Source organism: Ictidomys tridecemlineatus, chromosome 14 (genome assembly GCF_052094955.1).
Source record: "Ictidomys tridecemlineatus isolate mIctTri1 chromosome 14, mIctTri1.hap1, whole genome shotgun sequence".
NCBI lineage: Eukaryota > Metazoa > Chordata > Mammalia > Rodentia > Sciuridae > Ictidomys > Ictidomys tridecemlineatus.
The window spans coordinates 42,126,421-42,147,622 of NC_135490.1; the positions used below are offsets into that span (position 1 = coordinate 42,126,421).

Here is a 21,202-nt window from a genome sequence, read left to right on the forward strand (position 1 = left end):
AGACCATTTCTTCATGTCCATTGAACCTCCACACCACACACAATAGTAATCTGTATTGTCACTTTTTTCTTAAATCATGGATTAGCTTTGTTTAATACTAAAAATAAATCAATCAAGCCATATGTACTATTCTTTGTAAAATTTCATTCACACCACTTATCTTTGACATCTGTCCTTGATCCTATTTGCATAGATACATTTTTCTTGATTATTGTTGATCACTGTTCCATTATATGAACATTAAATATCTGTGTGTGCATTTGCAAATGACATACATGGTATATTTCTGCATATATTAAATTTTGTGTAAAAATGCCAAAATTCTCCAAAGGATTGTAGTCTTACTTTTCCATCAAAAAAAGATAAAATTTTCAGTTTCTGCTCTTCCTAACCAATATGCCATGTTAGCAATCTTGCTAATCAGTCTTTCTAGTGGATATTTACTGGTATTGTTTATAGCTGTTCATTATCTGATGGCTAATAATATTAACTACTTTTTCATGTATGTAAGTGTATGGGACAACTATGTATCATTTTAGTTTGTTCAAATCTTTTGTTCACATTATGTTTGTGTTTTTATATTTAAATGTTTGAGTTGGGAATAATTTCTGTTTCTTTATGTCAGTCTTTTGTGATATATGTGTGTTTTGTGGATATTATTCCCTATTCTCTGTTATATATTCACATTATCAATGGTTATTTTGAAAAAGTGCTCTTAATATTGAAATTATGAGCTATATTTTAAGACATTTACTAGTTATTACTTTTTTTTACTTTTATTACAATCTTTCCTACTTCAAATTCACAAAGATATTTTCCTTTCAAAGCCTTATGTTTTAGTTTTTTTTGGCAATAATGTGCGATAGAGATTGAGGCTCATCTTGTTCATAGATATTGCTAATTATTCTAACATCATTATGGCCTCTGTCAAAAATCAGATGACCACACAAGTAAAAATTCATTTATCTTCTATTTTATTCCATTATTTTGTTATGCCAGCATGATCTTGATTACTATAGCTGTAAGTTTTTTAGTTGTCTAACATTGTTTTTCAACCTTTTTTTTTTTTTTGGCAATCCTGGGATCTTTGCACTAGCTTCATAAACCTGAGAAAAACCCAAACAACCTAATGTTCAAGTACTTTGTAGATAAAATATAGATAATTGGAGAGTCCACTTCTTAGTATTAGTGTGATGATTAAGAGATCATCAATTCAGAGTTTTATATACAGAATAAGTTTTCATTATGAACATTAGTTTTTTATACATTATTGCAATTATATGGATAACTAACAAAGAAGATAAATTTAATGTTTTCTTATGACTGCAATATTCTATTTTTAAAGTGTTTTTTGACTATAATTTTATTTATTTGAATAACTGAGCCCTGGAGAATTTAAACTGACTTAAAATTTGAAGTAGAATTCATGTATAGTTATTCAGACTCCTACACTTAATCCTCTCATTAGATTGACATAACTAAGTAATTAAGTTTCAGTGAGTTTATACCTAGATTTCACAGACTACTTCTTGGGAATAATTTGCCTGACTTTATATTGTGAGCAATACTTTCAATATAGAGGACACTTTTCTATTTTCCTCCAATTTATAATGTAGCTTCTAGAAGTACATAGTTTCTAACAAATGCCTTGGGAAAATATCATTTACAAAATAGTCAAGGAAATTTATAATTACAAAGTTATCAACCTATTTTGATAAGCTGTCATGGCTAGTAATGCATGATGCTTATTTTTGTTTTAGATCTTTTAAACATTGTATCTAAACCTATTTGTTCTATAGTGTTCTTTGCCTAGTTAACATAATCACATGACTACCTTAATGCAATCTCTTTTAAAAGAGTGATGGAGGGGCTGGGATTGTGGCTCAGCAGTAGAGCACTCGCCTCGCACGGGTGGGACCCAGGTTCCTTCTTCAGCACCACATAAAATAAAGGCATTGTGTTGTGTCTATCTACACCTAAAAATAAATATTTTAAAAAGGAGTGATGGAATTGCTTGCACTTAAAAAAAGACAGAGATGATTTTTTTTAATTGTCAAAATGCAGGAAGTTCAACCCTCTTAGAGTTTAGATGGAGGCATAGAGCAAAGTTTCTACAGAATTTGTGGGAAGAAATGAGTTTTTTCCCTATTTAGCATTGGATACCTAGAGACAATATTCAGCTCCAGATAATTAACGTGTGCATGTGTGTGTAAAAGTAGGTAATCATGCAATTATAAACATTGACATCGGATGATTGACATATAATGCATCTGTAAATGTTCACAATAAATTTTTCTGTCCAAAATAATGTCAATCAGAAGTTTTTTTGATCTCCATATGTATGATTGCCCTGTAGTGACTTTTGCCCACAAGGAAAATATATATATATATTTGTTTATGTTCAATAGTCAAGAAAGCTTAGAAAAATAGCTTAAATCTTGCTTTTACTGTCATATTCATTAGAAATATTTGGCTACTGCAATGTGTTCATTTGAAAATAGAATTAAGAAATCCTTCAAGTCAAGTCTTCTAATAATTGTTATTTAATACTTTTTTTACTGAAACTCTTCCCATAATTAATTTAAAATTATATATATATATATATACACACACACACACACACACACACACACACACATTACTTTCCTGGATAGTGAATATCTTTCAAAACAGACAGTATAACTTCATAGCAATTATATTATTACTTAATGATCAGTACGTTTAATTTTATCAAGACTAACAAGATATGAAATTGGAACTTGTTTAATTCAGAGTCTTAATTACTTCAGCACTTGAGCAATTTGACAATATTACAAAATTGCCACCACTTTAATAATGTTTTAATATACTCTGTGATGCATTAATATATGTGTATTTAGCAGTTATGTCTTAAGCCAAAAAAATTAGTTTCAGAAGAAATAATATTCTTTTAAAATCTAATTGTATCTTTGACCTCTATTGTACTAAATATCAAAAAACTAAACCCAGTCAATTAGTCAATTTAGTTCTTTTTCCCTGAGTTTGTGTCATTGTACCAAAGGGTTCACACTGTGCAAAAGCATTTGTTCATTGGAAGCTTGCTAGATGCATGTTGGCATTTGCTAAGAGTTTCTTCTCTCACTTCCTTCACCTTAAGTCACTGTTGTTTTCTTCTTTGGCACTCTTGTCCTCAGTTACTCTGAGACATTAATCATTACCCTCCCCTAAACCTATAACATCAAAAGAATAAATACCCCATCACCTTGAACTTTGCCTCAGGGAGCAGAGCAGAGAACTTTTGAGACCAATATGTTGATTTTCCTCCAAGTTTTCTCTATCCAGTAAATTAAAAAGCACTGCTTAAATGGGTGAAATGAGCAACAGATTCTCACTGCTCTCGATAGTTAGTTTAAAGTTAGTTAAAGTTCAGAGCACAAAAAAAAAGTTTCATTGAACACACACACACACACAAGAAAAAAAAATCTCCATTAGGCTAGGAAACTCATCCTTTTATCACAGGTTTCTGGTTTTTGTGTGTTATCTTCCAATTGTTTTTTTCTTTCTCAGGCTGATGTTACTCACTTTGAACATTTTACTGGGCCAGTAGACATCATTTGATATAAAAATGTACTATTTAATTAATTTCTAGATGTAAAATGTGTACCTTAAAAGTTTTCAAGTTCACAAAATTTTACTGCACACTCTTCAAAGTTAGAGCATTAATGATTTTCACTCCAGTTTTCTTCTTTGTGAAGCTGGAACTTTTTATTAAGGAATATGTACATCCTAAATTGTATCAATTTATTTATTAGAACTTCATCATTAATATTGATAATATATAAAAGATTTAAAAATGTAAACTCGTCTTGACCTACTTTTTTGTGAGCAGAGAAACAACATAAGAAATTGCTACTAAATCATTACAAATGAGAGTAAATAATTGATATGAACAAATGAAGATTATATAATGAGCCAAAAAAGCAGATAAGGCAATGAAAAACCATTCTAAAACTCATTTTGGGTTTAAATCCTTGCTTGAAATGGCAAAGATTTTATCTGTGCCTGCCCATTATTTGGTTGGTTGCTTATTCTCAGTTGACTAATTTAAGTTCATTGCTATTTTCCTCTTTTCTCTCAATATTAAGTCTCAAGTTCTCAATTTTGCAACTAGTTCAAAGGCACAGGTGCATTAAAATAGTTTGAAAATGTTCATCATGATCAGTGCATATATCCTTTATTATCAGTGAGAATAAAACTACAGATAGCCCTATGCGTAGGACCCTGGGACAATACAGATTATTTTACATGTATAAGCTGTCGTGTAAATAGGATATTGGATATATAATAGACATGGTGTGTAGAGGTTAACCTCTTAAAACTCAAGGCAAGATAGAAAGGGACAAAGCTGAATTTCATACACAGAACAATGAGAGCAAGTGGGCATCATTTCTGCTGCCCAGAACATCTGGTCAGTGCATTGTATATTACTATGTAGTATTCCGCTGTCCTAGGGTCCTATTTTCTACTGTTGATAATTTGAATTACTATAAGTGATGTATGCATTGATCAATTTAAGTTTTTATAGCTGTTGCTTATCTGGGACATGGGATAAATAGGTTAATGATTTTTTTGTTTTTGTTTTTTTCATGATTTTTTTGTTCCCTTAGGCTTGAATCACCTACCAGATCCTTGATTATGGAAGCTCCTCGTGGGGTCCAGGTGAGCGCTGCTGCAGGTGACTTCAAGGCTACCTGCAGGAAGGAGCTGCATTTACAGTCTACAGAGGGGGAGGTGAGTCCCCAGGAGAGCCATTGACCCATTTATTGCTGAGTTCTCAGGATCTATGCATGTGGTTCTAGTGTGACATAAATAACTGCTTCAGGAGTAGTAAGCTTAAGTATGAAAATATTAATACTTGAACATGAAACTTGCTAAAACTAATACTATTTTCTTAAGTTACAGCTCCACTTATTTTCTACTGAGATATTCAGTCACATGGCAATTTAAAATGGGGCATTTCAATTCTTTAAGTCACACCATTAACACATAAACATGATTAATATTAAGATGATATCAAGAACAAAGACAGTCTGTTTTCTTTGTTCTCTTTTGGTCTTCAAAAAAATAAGTATCCTGATTTATGCATTATACAATGTTTACATATATCAAGCATTGCATAGTATCCAATTAACATGTACAACTTTTCTGGTTTTATTTATCATTTAAAAATAAATTAAAAACAAAAACAAAAAGTTTCTTCCAAGGAGGACTTTGGATATCAGCATTTTTGTTTCTGTAGGAATAGCATCTACATTTGTCTAGAAGGTAAATAAGGGACTATTTTACTATTTGTTTTGATTTTTATTTCTTGGATAAGGACACACATTTTCATATTTCTCTTTCATGCCACTATCTGCCCTGAAGAGTCTCCTTTAAGTCTTGTCGTTACTTTAAATATTATCCATATTCTCACAGCCTGGTGTAAATAACCCTTTGTGTTTGATGACCTCCACCCACTATAATGTGGGATATTATATATAGCATATATGCATATTTACATATGTATGTTACATGTACACATACATGCATATATGTTGTCTTTCTAGAATTGCTATAAATACACATTGTAATTATTGTTTCTACATATTTACATTTTTGTCAATTTTGGAAATTTCTCTGTATTCTCTCTTCAGCTATTACCTCTCACCCATTATCTCTGTGGTCTTTCCCTAAAACTCTGAAGAAATTTTGTACCTTTCATTCTACTAGAAGACTTTGGATGCTCGTTCCCAGTTTCTATTTCTTGGTTTCCTGTGGCCTCATCCAGCTTATATATTCAGATCTTCATTCCCAAAATTCTTCCCAGTATTAAATATTTTTGGTCTTTTAATTATAGAGATTTATTATTTTCTTCAAAAATTATCATCTGTTCTTTTTCAAAGCTGCCTGGACATCATGGTAGTTGCTCTTTTGTTGGTTTATTTTCAATTCTATCTTAATTATTTTAAATCCTTATACATAATTTATATTCCACACTGTATATTCTGACTACAATTCCCAAAGTCCTTAAGGTTCTAAATCTATTGTATTGCTGTTCTAGCATATTTGCTTTTTCTTCTTTCATGTGTTTCCTTATCATTTTTTTAACATGAGCTTACAAAGGTCAAGTTGAGAAGAAAAATAATGGAAAAATAATCTGAAGAAGATGCTCTTGGGCATTTCACACCTTTCCAGATGAATGATTAATTAACTTAATCTTAACTTTCTGCCATTCTCTCAGTTGCTAGTTCAAGATAAATTTCAATTATATATTTTGTTTCCTTTTATAAACAGACTTACTGGCAGGTTCATGTTAGCAACTTAGTGATAACACACATAAACAATCCATAAATATGCTTCACAACATTTAAAAAGTACATCTATATATCCTTTTGGTATTTTTTAAAATTACAGTTGCAGGCTACAATATTTTGTCAGCCTCAGAAAAACAGAAATAATTCTTAAAATATCTTGATTCCTTTTTAAAGAGTTACTCTTTGTCATATAACCATTCATTCAAATTATTCATAGTGAATGTCACATAATAAATATCAGAGTTTATTAACCTCTGTTGTGCTCCTGTTTATGAACCATTTACTTGTGTTCTTTCATTCAATGTGTAAGTAAAATGCTTTGATTCAATTACAGGTTAGCATTTAACTGTCAATTGAACATTATGCTATAAATAAATCATAGGCAAAGATTTTAATCTGTGGTTTATTTTTATATTAATAAAATGAAATTACAGAAAGATACAACACTTCATATTATTAAAATAACAAATAATTCTGCTATGAAAAAAATAAAATGATATAAAACAATTCTCTTTGCTGTATCAACTATGCCACAAATTAATCACTTACTAAACATTATAGAAAGATATAAAGTACCTACATTTGCACAGATTTTTTTTACTACTTAATATCAGAACACACATTATAGGCAGGCATTCAAAATACTGGATTAAAGACAGGATGAAATTGTACATAGAAGTCCTCACTGGAGAATATTCAAAGTAATTTCAAACAGACTGCTGCAAGGAATTTAGATTCATCCCAGAGAAAAACAAGCATCATAACTGTACATGGAGTATTATAAGTGGCATACTAGAATATGCAATATAATAACATATCCAGATCATTGAGGAAGACTGTTTATTTTGAAAATTGGCCAAGGCTTTGAGAATGATAAGTCTGCTTTCAACAGGTGAGAATGACGTGAGTGAATTCTTTCTGGGTAAAGAAATGATGGTGGGATATGACTTTGAAACTCAGGGATGCACTTCTGACAACAAGGATGAGTGTCAGAACAAATGGCTTCTGTGGTTTATAGGGCAATATAGAATAGGCATATCACTCTTAGGAACTGGAAAACGAACATGATAGTAACTACTTAGAACAACAGGAGGTGCTGATTGAGCCCACCCCCATTGCAGTGACCTGGAGAGGCTCAGGAACACTGTGCCAAAAGGAATCAAAGGGAAACAGCCCTTTTTACTTCTTGATTTATGTTTCTATCTTAAACCAAGAAAATAGAATGTTTTTTTTCTTTCTAAAGGCTCCATATGAACGAATATATTGATTATAAATTTTGTCTCCTTTACATGGGCAAAGCTAGAGTTTGAAATTTGGAAGGTTATATGGAATGAAGGATTGTCATATGGCCAGACACTGTCCTAAGTAGCCCCTAAATGTGTGTGCTAAAGACCCCTGCTGTAGCTGTACTGCAACCTACACACATCAGGGCCAAGTCCTTCGAGGCTCACTGCTTTGCTGAAGCCCACAGTGATGTTTTTGTTTTTTTTTTCTGAAGCTGCCACCTGCAAGCTTTAGCCTTACCTTACGAAACAACTACTCTGCACTTATTCACCCAGGCCACAGCCACTCAAGAAACAACTAGTTCCATAAATGTAAATGCCAGAGGTGTGGCTTGGTGTTAGCAAGCCCCTGCAAACCATCAGGTCTAACTAGCAACACTAATTATCTGTACTTACTAATGAATTCACAATTCACAGAATCTTGCAATGATTTTATCAATCCCACATGAGCCTCATTTTCTACATGTTCTTTAGCTTTCCTTATTCCTCAGCCTATTATCTACATCTCAATGTATCTTGGCTTAAAAACCAGCTCCAGGTGGTGTTTCTAGAAGGTATTTCATTTCTTCTAAATCAGACCTAAATATCACAGATCTGGAGCTTGCCCCTGTAATATTTTTGGCCTTCTTAAAGCTTGAGAATGTTTGGTCTCAGCAAGCATACCCATTTCTAGAAAGTTGTGAAGAATGGATAAAGAAACTGTGGTACATATGCCCAATGGAATATTACTCAGCATTAAAAGAGAATAAAATTATGGCATTTGCAGGTAAATAATGGAGTTGGAGAATATCATGCTAAGCAAAATAAGCCAATCTCAAAAAAAAAAAAAACAAAGGCCAAATGTTCTCTCTGATAAGTGGATGCTAATCGATAATGGGGGTAGGTTGTGGGGAGAGTGGGGAAACTTTGATTAGGACAAAGGTGGTAGGAAAGATGGTAGAATGTGATGGACATTATTACCTTAGGTACATGCATGTGACTTTACATTGTGTACAACCAGAGAAATGAAAAGTTGTGATCCATTTGTGTACAATGAATCAAAGAGTATTCTGAAAATAAAATAAAATATTTTTTATTTTATTTTCAAATAAAAAGTAAATAAAACAAAAAGTTTTGAGAAAAGGGACTGAATAATACCCACTTGCTCTCTCTCAAAGTCAGCTAATGAAAGGAGTCATCCCACTTCCTCTGTGGAGGAATAAGATTGCCCAGCCTAAAATGTGTAACAATTCTTGTTTCACTCCTTTATGTCCCTCAGCAGGGAAAAATGGAGCAAGGAGAAATGAGGACCAACACTCACACTTTCAAAGTGGATAGCCATGTTCTTTTATTTAGTTTTGTGCACTTATTACTTTGGCTTCAGAAAAGCAGATATTTTCTTTAAAAATTAAAACAGAAGTCATTTCAATCTCTTTGCTTTCCTACCCTTCAGTCAGACATAGATATGGAGTAATGTATTTTAACATTTCACAAATGTTTAATGTGCCTTCGTAACTTTGATCACTGCTGGTAAATGCCACCATTCATTCATTTGATGATTCATTATTTTATTCAATAGCTATTTGTATTATGTGAAAATATATTTCTAGGTCAGACATCCTGAGAAGTTAGAAAAACATATTTTTAAAAAATCAGCCATGATTCTACTTCTCTAATAGGATACAGTTTAGTAGGGGATACAGTCTAGTATAATAAATGAATAAAATTATATATTGAGTGACCAGCACCATAAAGTACCAAAAATAATTAATTCCAATGGAATGATCAAATGAGAAAAGCCATTCCATCTTAGATTATTAAGGAAGATTCTTGGGGGAAAAAAAAGCATATGAACTTGGCTTTCATGGAGGGTGTACTAGTACACTACAAAAGAAAGACACTTCTAAGGTTAAGGAGGAGCATTATGTCACTCGGCACACACTAGTACAGTTCTTTGCCCTGATCTGTAGCTAAGAACTAAAGTCAGACCTGACCCTCATGGAAGAGGGTCAAGTAGAAGAAATAATGAATGAACAAATACAAACTTAATATAGTAGTATTAAAGTTTTGTTACTATAGAAACAAACAGTTGTTAAGTAGAGATTAAAGGATTAGTGTTATTTTAATACAGTTAATAATTTCTGCAGAGGTGACCTTTTAGCGAACATTGGAACAAATTTATAATTAAACCAGTCTGAAATATCTATGCCCTTAGTATAGTAATCCTTTATACTTTGCAATAGATTCCCACCATTCAAAAATTTTTTGGAGTATAAAAAGATCAACAGTGGAAATGACTCTCCACCCTTGTTCCCAGTCACTCAGTTTATATCTATCCCCACTTATGAGCCTTTGTAACAAAGTATTTCAGACTGAGGAAATAAAGAGTAAAATAGCTCTGAAGTCAATACTTTTGGTATGTTGGAGAAAGTGCAAGAACTGGGGAAAGGAGAATTGCAGGAGATGGTGTTGAGGAGTTTGGGCAGGTGGTGCAAGTCTCTGGGAGACTTTTAGAGAGTTGTGAGTGCTTGGTTGGTTTGATTTGCATTTTTTAAAAATTTACCCTACCAGCCAGGCATGGTATTGCAGGCTTGTAATCCCAGGGGCTAGGGAGGCTCTGAGGGAGAATACAGTTCAAAGCCAGTCTCAGCAACAACGGTGAGGCACTAAGCAAGTGAGACTCTGTCTCTAAATAAAATACAAAATAGGGCTGGGGTTGTGGCTCAGTGTTTGAGTGCCCCTGAGTTCAATCCCAAGTACCAAAAAAAAAAAAAAAAATTACATATCCTAGCAGTATGTAAGATCAATGACAAACGGACAGGAATGGAGTCATGGAGTCATAAGGCCAGTTCAAGGGGGTATTGCAAGAGTCCTATTAAGAAATGAATGAAACTCCCATAAGGGCAAAAGGGGAACAAGGAGGACTGCCAGTTAGGTAGTAATCAGGTTATAACAATAGAATTAAGAAATTGATGGAGAGAGTTGTTTCTTTGTTCGTTGAAATTCGTGATTCAATTTTTCTTTCTTTGGAATTTTCCCCAACCACGTCAAAACCATATGATGCATGTAATCAAGCTGTCCCTGAAGGTAGGAGACTATGATTAAGAATAGTGAGATAATTTTCCAAGCAAAAAGATTCAGCAAAGTGGGTTTCAAATGCATGTAATATATTTCATGGAAACTTCAATTCTGACTCTACATAATAATTATCTCTTGTTAATTGGGCTGATGATCTACTTGAGATAACTTTGGAGTATGAGTCAACATGATTTTCTTAGTATTTTTAAAAATAGACCAGAAAGTATCTTTTTTTTCTTCAATTGCCCATTTCTTCAGTAATGTCATCTTTATTGACATCTTTGGGGTTTTTTTTTGTACATTCTTTATACTACGCAAAATCAAGAAGTTAAATCGAGAGACTATGGAAATCATTAATTTTCCGTGGTGTTTAAAAAACTGGATGGGCCCCTTGAGCAGATTGTACAATATTACTTTTCAGATTGAGGGCTTTCTGTCAGAATGCAGAAAATGCTCTCAAAGGAGGAGACAGCTGCAGAGTGTTTGGACCATACTGGAGGAATGTCATTTGTTTGTTCAACAAAGCATGGCAGCTCTGGGGGGATGGAGGAGGCTGCAATGAATTAAAATGAAATCTCTTTTCCCCCTAGATATTTTTAAATGCAGATACCATCCGGCTGGGAAATCTACCGACCGGCTCCTATTCATCTTCTTCAACCAGCTCCTCAAGTACCCGACAGACAGTGTACGAACTCTGTGTCTGCCCCAATGGCAAACTCTACCTTTCTCCAGCAGGGGTAGGTTCCACTTGTCAGTCCAGTAGCAACATCTGCTTGTGGAGCTGAAGTGACTGATTTCTCCTCACACCAGAATAGCCTTTTGTTCCTGTCCGTCTGCTTCACACTTCTGCTCGGTTTCCCTTGTGATCAGTCCAGAACTTCTTCCGATGGTCCACAGAGCGACTTCTTGCAGTGTAAGCAGGGATCCGCCACCACCTTCTCTTGTGACTTACCAGACTGCTAAACACAGAGAACGTGAGTGACATAGCAGTGGAAACGTCATCTTCAACAGGAAAGCTGGATCATAACTTTTGCTCAAAAGGGAGAATAACATAGGTGCCTTTGCTACATGAAGTGAAGCACACAGTTTTAGATTTTTGCAGAACCTGGATATGAACTGCACATAAATATACATCACATAGATGAAATTCCCAGTATCCAATGGCAAGATGAAATGGTTAACCCTGTAAGAAAACTAATTCTACAGTTTGAAAGCACAATTTTCCATTCATCTTTTTGGATGTAAACTTTTATCCCCGAATTTTAAAATTTTGAAGCATTATGTAATGCTTGCTTTACTAAAAATTAAATTCGATACATGATTTTTAACAAAACAAAAGAAGACAGAATCCCTCCCTGAGTTTTGTTTCTTTAAATCCAATGTGTTGTTACTCTTTGTCTACTAAGTCTAGAATTTTGTACATTAGGTAATTTTGAAAGCACTCAGCAATATAATCTTTACAGAATTAACAAAATGCCATTATCCTATCATTTGTCATATCTGGATGGCCTTATATAGTATTTACTTGGCTATTGCATGTGACGTATTTGCTTTTAACAAAACATCTAATTTATTGCAAGATAAGATAGGATTAAGAGGGAAATATCAATGATGTGGAATCCATAGATCATTTCCTTAAAAATTCATATGCTACCCTTTACACCTAAATTTTAATAGTACAGTTTTTGTTTGCTCCATTCACTTTATACTTGACTTGGATTGCTAAAATTAAAAACATCCTCTAAATAAATACTAATATGATGTATAATGCTGAGAATGGATTCACTTTCCATTGGGATATCATCTTTAGAGTTTTCACTTTTTAAAATTGAAGGTTTAAGGAGATTATAAATTAAATAAAAAAATTCTGACTGAACACTACAAAAGACAAATGTTAATAAACATTCTGAAAGTGTTGTTTCCTCTTTTAGATTCATATTTTAAGAAATTTAGTCACATTTATATTCAGTTGCAAACATTTAGTCACTTTTATTAAAATGTCAAGCTACCCTGACCTCAGAAATCTAGCTCCTTCCATTCTTCACTGTTTTTTTTTTTTGTAAATTAGCTTCTAATAAATAATTCCAGAATAATGTAGATTTGTTTATCATAATACTCCTTAACTCAAATTCTTGCAACCTACAGAATCCAAGAATGTAAATCTATATTAAATATTTCCTATTATGGGAAGATGACTTAATTACTGTAAGGTAAGTTCTTCATTTTCACACATCAATCACTCTGTTCACCTCTATACACACTATTAACAAATATGCTCAAGTTTCATTTTGGGGGTTCTTGACTGTTTCCATATGAAGGAGCAAAATGGGAGACTGTAATTTATCAAAGTAATTTGGTTGTGAGAAAATCGGGTAACAAAATCATCAAAGTGAACTATTTGGTCAGAATTATCTTGTCTGGATAGTAAATCATTTCTAGTAATTGAAAAAATTCAATTTCACTAAATGCATTCTTACTCAACGGAAGGGTCTGGAATTCAGCTATTTCAATGTTATTGTTTTTAAATACAAATTTATCTGCATTTGAGGGTTATTATATAAGTCTTTAAATCAATATTGAAATAAGAATTATGACATACAATTGCTTAAAAATTTACAACAGTTTTTGTTGAAACATTAGAATTTTGTATGAGAAATTCACACAATTAAGTCTTTGGAAAATACTCGAATTATAACACAAGAAATTTTGAGAAATTATGGGTGCTAATTACTATATTATGTCAAGCAAAACATTTTTCTTTGAGACATATTTGAGCTTTAGTCATCTAACTTAAAGTAATTAAGAAGTTTCTTAGTCAAAGGGGTACAATTCTATTGATGAATAATTGGCCCTATTTCTAAAATCTTCTACTAATAGTTGAGCTGACATAAGCAATCTGAGAATACCTGCAGGATTCTGTTTACTTAACAACAAAAACATTAAATGTCTTCTGAGGTCCCTTCCAGCTCTAAGATGTTCTAGTTATCAGAAAAAAAATATTATAAAAGGTACAGGGGAACACTGAAAATTTAAATTACATATCATAAGTGATGAGAAGTTGACAAGTATGATCAGAAGAAGGGAGATAGAAACCAACTCCAGGGGAAAGACTGTCAGATTTTCAATTCAAAATTATAATAAAAATACAGATAGAATTCAAAAGTATAGACCCATTTGAGAGATTTAGATTATGCCCAGATGATATAAAAATATTTGTTCAGTTTAAGAGAAAAAAAAAATTGATACAGAGTTCTTTCTACACATCACTAATTTGTTGGAATTACATGACTGTTTTACATTTCTCAGGATCTAAGATGCAGTCTGAGTTCAGGCTTCTGTTAAAAATCTTAGATGATTGACCCTAGTAGTACTTCATTTCCTAATGCAAATGACTTGTTTCTTCCTTGACACATTAGGTCCCTCAATTACAGATTACCCAAACAGATTCATTATCTATTAACATTTTTTTAAGTTAGAGCATATGTACCTAAAATTCAGTTTACTTGGATGATGCAAATTTCATCTTCTCTAAATCACACTCAGAAAAGTAAATCCTTTAAAGTATACTACATGAACCCTACTCAGCTGTAATAGTTTAGCTTAGAAAGTCAGGAAAAAAAGAAGAAACAAAGGGGTTTGGGAGTATTCTTGGCCTTTAAATTATTTGCCAGAAATGGATAAATGAAATGTATTTGAGTTCAGTTTGGGCGGGTCAAAAAGACAAAAAGAAGACATATTATTTTTTTTTCCCCTTTCCGGATATTTCAATAAAACACTTCAAAAAATAACAGCACTTCTAAATTTCCTGATTATTTTAATCTAATTTCTACACTGTACTTTTTGGTTCTATTTTTTTCATATTTTATTATGCACCATAAATTTCATAATCTGCTATATAATTATTTATCTTAAGAATTTTAGACAATTACATACTTCAAATTTTAATGTTAACTTGGAAACCTTTATTTACACTACCCCAAATCTCTGAAAATGAAGTCAGGAATTTCAATTCTGGTTTTAGCCCTAGCTGATCATGTAAACTTCCTTAAGAAATATATTTAATTCTCTTGCCAGTTTACTTATCTCTGAGAGGGATATTTTAAATGAGGTGTTTTCCTTGGTCACTTTTATTCCTGAATTTTAATGGTTCATTTTAGAAAAGACTCAGCCAATCTTCAGCCTGGTTTAAACTAGCATTTGTGATCATCACATGTTCATTAAAGAGATGCTAATAAATGTTGAAATACGAATCTTTTCATCTCCCAACCTTTTCATCCTGTTCTCCATTTTTCGCTCTTACTATTTGTACATTGAGGTCACTTTGAGAAAATCATGTTTGATTGACTGTCTTCAAGAATACAGTTCATATTAAAAAGGATAAGTGTGTATTTGGGTCTCATTCAAAATAACTCTTTAGGAAGTTAATAGAACTATTTACCAATGTAAGCATTCTGTCAACTGTTTTGTTTTTATCTCCATCATGCTAAAAGGAATTGGTTTTTTGAAGAAAAGATCTTTTTATCACTAAAGTCAATTGCTGAGCTTTTTATAATGTGTTATGTCATTCAAAATTTCTACATACTCTACTACTTTAATGGTTCAATTGGACAGTGCCTCGTAGAAAAATAAAACTCCTAATGAATTATGCCATTGCCAACATGCTATCTCTGTATGAGGCAGTAATAATCTGGAGAGTTTCTAATGCATATAAACATTATATTTTTATATCAGATAATATCAATATCATAATATTAAAGTATTAAAATAGTTGAAGATATTTAATGATCAAATTCTCTCTACAACTATCAAAGCCAAACTCATTTAAGTTTCATATGAGTGAGATCTTGTCACCTTCTTCTGCAGTAGCTTTGATCTAATTAGAATTGCTCACATGATCATATTTAAATGGAGAAACTATTTCCTTTATGTACTAGTGCATATTATAATAATGAAAATTTCAAAATATCATTATCAAAAAGTAAGATAATACTGTATTTTTATTCCTTTAACACAATCATGTATTAAGGAATGACTTCATAAACACTGTTGTTTTGTTTCAAACTACAGTCCATTAATTGTTTAAATGTCAAGACCAAAGACTGGGATTTCTACAATATTTAATTCTATAACACTGATGCTTCTACTAATTGATTAAAATAATGAAGGGACTAATGATTATAACACGAGGTAGTAAATATCCTCCTGTGGGATTCTGAGCAGTAGCCATTAGTTAATGCTTTTGTTGTAGAATAAAAACTCTGTTAGTGTGATCTACTTATCTTCTATACAAACATAATAGATTCCTTGGTCTTCATAAAACCAGTATTTAAAGACCATATGCCAAAATGGGCTCAGGATGGATTAACTCAGCTGAGTTTAAACCTTCATTGCTTGCTAAAAATCTTTGCTAAATATCATTAATTTGAAATACTTCTAGAACCAGAGGGCTATTTTTTTAAGTGTTAATTGATGTGACTCCACTCTTTGAGAAAGTCAATGAAAAACAGGAAAAGAAATGAGGTATAATGAACTGTGATTCTTTTTGTTTTTCTAGTCTGAATATCTCTTTCATTTGAATATTTATAAATAAAAACCAAACAGGGTTAAAGATGTGCAAGGATATTCATTTACAATGGAGATATGTAATTTGGAGTTTGTTTCCTTATTTATACAATTCTTTAAATCAGGTCCACTATTCATTTATTTTGTTTTGTAACTTTCATGTAAATGTTTTCTTGTATATAGAGATATATAAAAAAATGGAACTATTTTCTTACATATACTATGCAATATGTTTGTAAAATTGCAATATTACCAAAATTACAAAAGCTGTGCTTTTGTACTCTATCTTGCTTTATGTAAAATCAATCTTTTTCTATTTAAATGGACTGTCTGTCCTATAAACTGTAGATAACATATCTATTCAAAAATCAGTCTATTGTATCTTTTGTTTAGTTTGGGGTGGGTTGGGGTATATATTTCTTTTGGGAGAAAATGCAGCAAAATTTTGGCAGTTGGAAACTATTTTTCCTCAGAAATGAGACTTTTAAAGCATGCAATGAGCTCATATCATTTAAAAATCTCTCCTGTAATTCTTGTATTTTGTCCTAATTTTGGTGCTACTGTGTAACCATGATTAAATGTGATAGTTAAAACAAACAGAATCAAAATTCATATGCTATCATTTCATTTATTTGGAGAAAAAAATGCTCAAAGAGGAGGGGTATGAGTATCAGCAGTGAATAGAGACATTTTCCAAATATGTGTTATTTAAATACCAATTCTATTCAGATGTGATTTTATAAAATTGAGTTGAATATATATTTATATTTGATAAAGTTGCTTCTCAAGAAAAACTGAATATTTTGTTCCTCATAAATATATGAACAACAAAACTACAGGATTTAAATTGATACAACAGTAATTGCTCTATTTTCCTAGATGATTTCTTAGTAGTTTTTCCATTCTGGAATTGCTACAATTTGACTTTGGGGATAACACCAGACAAATTGTTATGTGTGCAAAAAAATATCTATACACATACTCATAACAAATCACACAAGTAAATACACATGCCACAGAAACACATATTAATTAGGACTCACATATTTGATGTTGTATGTCTATTTCCTTTTTGCATTCAATATATCAAGAACCCACATGGTTTAATGCAATGATATGAACTTATTTTTAGCCATATATCCACTCTAATGATGCACATGCTTTCAGAATGACATTGTTCCTCATGGTTCCAAAAAAAAAAAAGAAAATCCCAACAGTATCCATTGGAAATTTCTTTTTTAAAAAATAAAAGTAGCTTGGCATGGTAGCCCATGCCTATAGCCCCAGTGAATGTAAAGGCAGGAGGCTGAGAAAGGAAGATCGCAAGTTGCAGACTAGCCTCAGCCACTTAGCAAGGTCCTAAGTAACTTAGTGAGATTCTGTTTCAAATTAAATAAATAAATGGTGTTGGCGATGTGGTTTAGTGGTTAAGCGCCCCTAGGCTCCATCCTTAGTACCAAAAAAAAAAAAAAAAGTATTTATTTTTTCCCTTTACAATTGAAGTATCTGTATATAGTTGTCCAGATATTTGAAATCAAAGCAAAACCAGAAACATTTATTTACACTTTTTACCAAACCTTTTAAATATTAATTTGAAATAGAACACAAATGAGTGCTTTATTTTGGAGATCGTGTATATTCTATGACTGTACTTAACTTCTAAGAACGGATTGAAATGTTCTAATAAATATTCAACCAAACATTTACATATTCTTTCCAGCAGATTCTCAGGCCCTTTGCTAATAACCATAGGAATGGCTGGTTTTGATAAAATCTCTTAAGTGAGTGAAGAAAAAAGTTTTCTCTATATTCACACTCAGCACTTCGGCAGTCATGTGTATGTTTTTAGTTTTTGCTTTTTGTTTTGGGTTTTTTTTTTTTTTTTTAGGACGGTTGTTTTGTTTTCACACTGTCCAATTCTCTATTACCAAATGGTGGGTATTCTACAATTCAATTCAATTCTGGCACTACTATGGCATCAGTATAGACTCCACCACAGGATAAAGACTTAGTCCCACAATATTGAGTGTGTGTGTGTGTGTGGGGGGGTTGTCTCACTTCAGACCACAGGGTACCTACAGTTTTATCTGAATGGGCTACAAAGCAGAGGTTCCCATGACTCTCTCCTTGTGTTCCACCATGTGCGACAGTGACCCACAGAACCCGGAAGAACAGTTTACTTACGATTTCTCATTTATTATGAAGGATTTCTTAAAGGATACAAATGAATAGCCAGATGAAGAGACACAGAAAGCAAGGATTGCAAGGGTCCAGAATGCCTGAAGTGGATGGGTCACATTTGCAGCACCTGTTCAATAATTTGCAACCTGTCTGAAACTTACACTTAGGAGATTTTTATGGAAACTTCATCACTGGGCATAATCACTTATTATCTTCAGTCCCCTACTTTGTTCTCTCCAGAAAATGAGGTGTGGGGCTGAAGTTTTCAAAATTCTTATTATTGATTTGTCTTGTTGGTGACCAGGCCCCATCCAGGAACCCTTCAAGAGTCACCTCAGTATGCCAGAAGACACTCCCAGTCTCAGGAAATCACAAAGTTCTACATGGGGAATCGGGTCAAAGACTAAATATTAGAACCGACATTTTCTCCTAGTACCTTTGTTATGATGGCTTTAGGAGCTCTGTGTTTGAAAATGAAAACAGAAAATTATACATATTATTTTACTATTTCACACAAGAATATTAGAAAATGGAGATTGGGGATGGTATTAAGACTGATAATTATGATGCAATATAATATTAGGGTGTTTTTTTTTCAGAATATTGGCATATCACTGAAAGAACTGCTACAGAAATTAGCACCTTAAATATCTCCACAGCTTCTTCTAATTACCAGGCAAAAGCTAACTCTCTTTTTGGAACAAATTACAAATTTTAATGGGAAAATAATTCCTGACATTTTTCTTTTCTTTTCAAGAACAAAAACAATTTTTACTCGCCATGAGAGCACATTTTGTGTTTTAGACAAAACTTTCTATTATAGTATGAAATAGCAATTTTTAAAAAATTAAATATATCTAGTTAATCAAGAAATTATCTTAACTCAAGAAAGGAATCCTTTGAAATTGTTGAAAATGTAATCCAACCCCTTATTTTTCATCTTTCAAAGAAATATTACTGTTACTAAAAGGAGAAAGTCTATGTCAGAACAGAAATTACAGTTTACAAATATTACCAAACTTTTTCTTAGAACATGCCTAAGACACTCATATTCTTCAGTGGTGGATATCAACTGTCATGATAAAATGAAGAGATTAATTAGCTTGGTAAATAAATAACACTTAGTATATCCTATAAGCCATAATTAAATATTTGATCAACTGTAATTTAAGTTTTCTGTGAGCCAAGATTACAAGATACATACTATAAATGACATCATTCCCACATTTGATCACATCTTCATCACATGTAAATATTCCATTATGTTAAATCCATATTCATGTTATGTTATGTTGCTTAGGTATTTGTTCATGGATACATAAAGCATAATGCCTTAATTTTATTAAAAATCTAATAAAAAAGATAACTTTTATTAAATGACTAAATTTTATTACATGTTGCTTTTATTTAATAGCTGTTAATAGTTATAGAAGATAAGACGTTATGGATTGCTTAGAGTGCTGGAAAGCATGAGAATCTCATTGATTTATAATTATGAATCATTAAAATATTCATAAAACTAACAAATATGTAAATGTCAAACATAAATGGATCCGAAGCCTTTGTGATCTAGCCATTCATTTTTCAAATCTATACATTCTCTTTATGCAATATTATAAGTATCATATATCTGTATCTGTACATGAGTTCTGCTCATGAAGTCGAATGTCAACTTGTAAAGTACAGATGAAAGGTCTTGGTAAAAAAGCACCATATAAATTGTAAAACCATCACAAGCTCAGTAGTTTTCTGCTGGTACAACTTATAAGAAAATTCAAAATTAATTGGCCAACACAATTAAAAGGTTTGATGCCTAAAATCTCAGATTGTCTGCAGGTTATGGCAATAGAACTGCAAATTTTAGGCCATCCTGGGCAATTTATAGAGACCTGGTCTCAAAATGAAAACAGAAAGGGATGGAGGAGTACCTCAGGAGAAAAGATCTTGCTAATATGTGCCAGGACCTCGGTTCAATCTCCATAAATAATAAAAAATAAATAAATAACCAACAACAAGCAAAAAAACCTTTGGGACATCATTAGAAAAGTTACTTTTTTTCTTTCATAACCAATTAAGGAACCCTAGACCTGATGAAAGACATAAACAAAATTTTAGAAAGCTGTAGTCCTTTGTTTCATTGGATAAACCTAATCATCAAACTGTGTTTTACAGATCATGTTGAATTTATGATGACTTAACAGAATTGTATTATGGTTTGAATGTGTACCATGTAATATGAAATGAGTATGTAAAAGTAGGCTGAAAGTTCTGAAAAAAATAAATTTAATAAGTTATAGTTTCAAAACAAAGGCATAATAGAAAAAATAAATTCATAAATAATAATTGAAAATTCAAGGTAAAGGGCACATTAGTATTTACTCTATGTGTGTATATGTGGTGCTGGGGATTATACCTAGGACCATAGGCATGCTAGGTAAGCCCTCTACCACTGAGCTACATCCACAGATATGAAAAGGACATTAGTAAACAAAAAAAATCAAAATGTCAAATTGTATTTCCTGTGCTGCTTTGGATGTCACTTAATGACTTTTATACACATAAACTAAATGAGAAAATTAGAAAATCTGTAATTGCACATGAAATTTAATTTGCATACTCTGACCAATTGGAAACAGCTCTGAAAGTGAAACACTGCATCAAGAATAATTTTAGACTAAATTCAATCTCTTCTGGTATTCTGCATTAGTATGTGTGTGCCAATCCAACCACTGGAATAGGTTGTCAATTGGGAAAATAGAGTCATGGAAGCACAGAGTAAGAAAATAT

General features: G+C 32.2%; 1 protein-coding gene across 1 annotated transcript in view; it reads left to right on the plus strand.

Moving 5' to 3' along the window:
* The window catches only part of Sgcz (sarcoglycan zeta), a 1,049,168-nt gene extending 1,032,278 nt beyond the window's left edge, over positions 1-16,890 (plus strand). The window contains exons 7-8 of the mRNA XM_040268050.2: positions 4,647-4,770; positions 11,263-16,890. Coding sequence (XP_040123984.1) covers positions 4,647-4,770; positions 11,263-11,457 — 319 coding nt within the window. The 3' untranslated portion in view covers positions 11,458-16,890. The remainder of the gene's footprint in view (positions 1-4,646; positions 4,771-11,262) is intronic.
* The last annotated feature ends 4,312 nt before the right edge of the window (positions 16,891-21,202 follow it).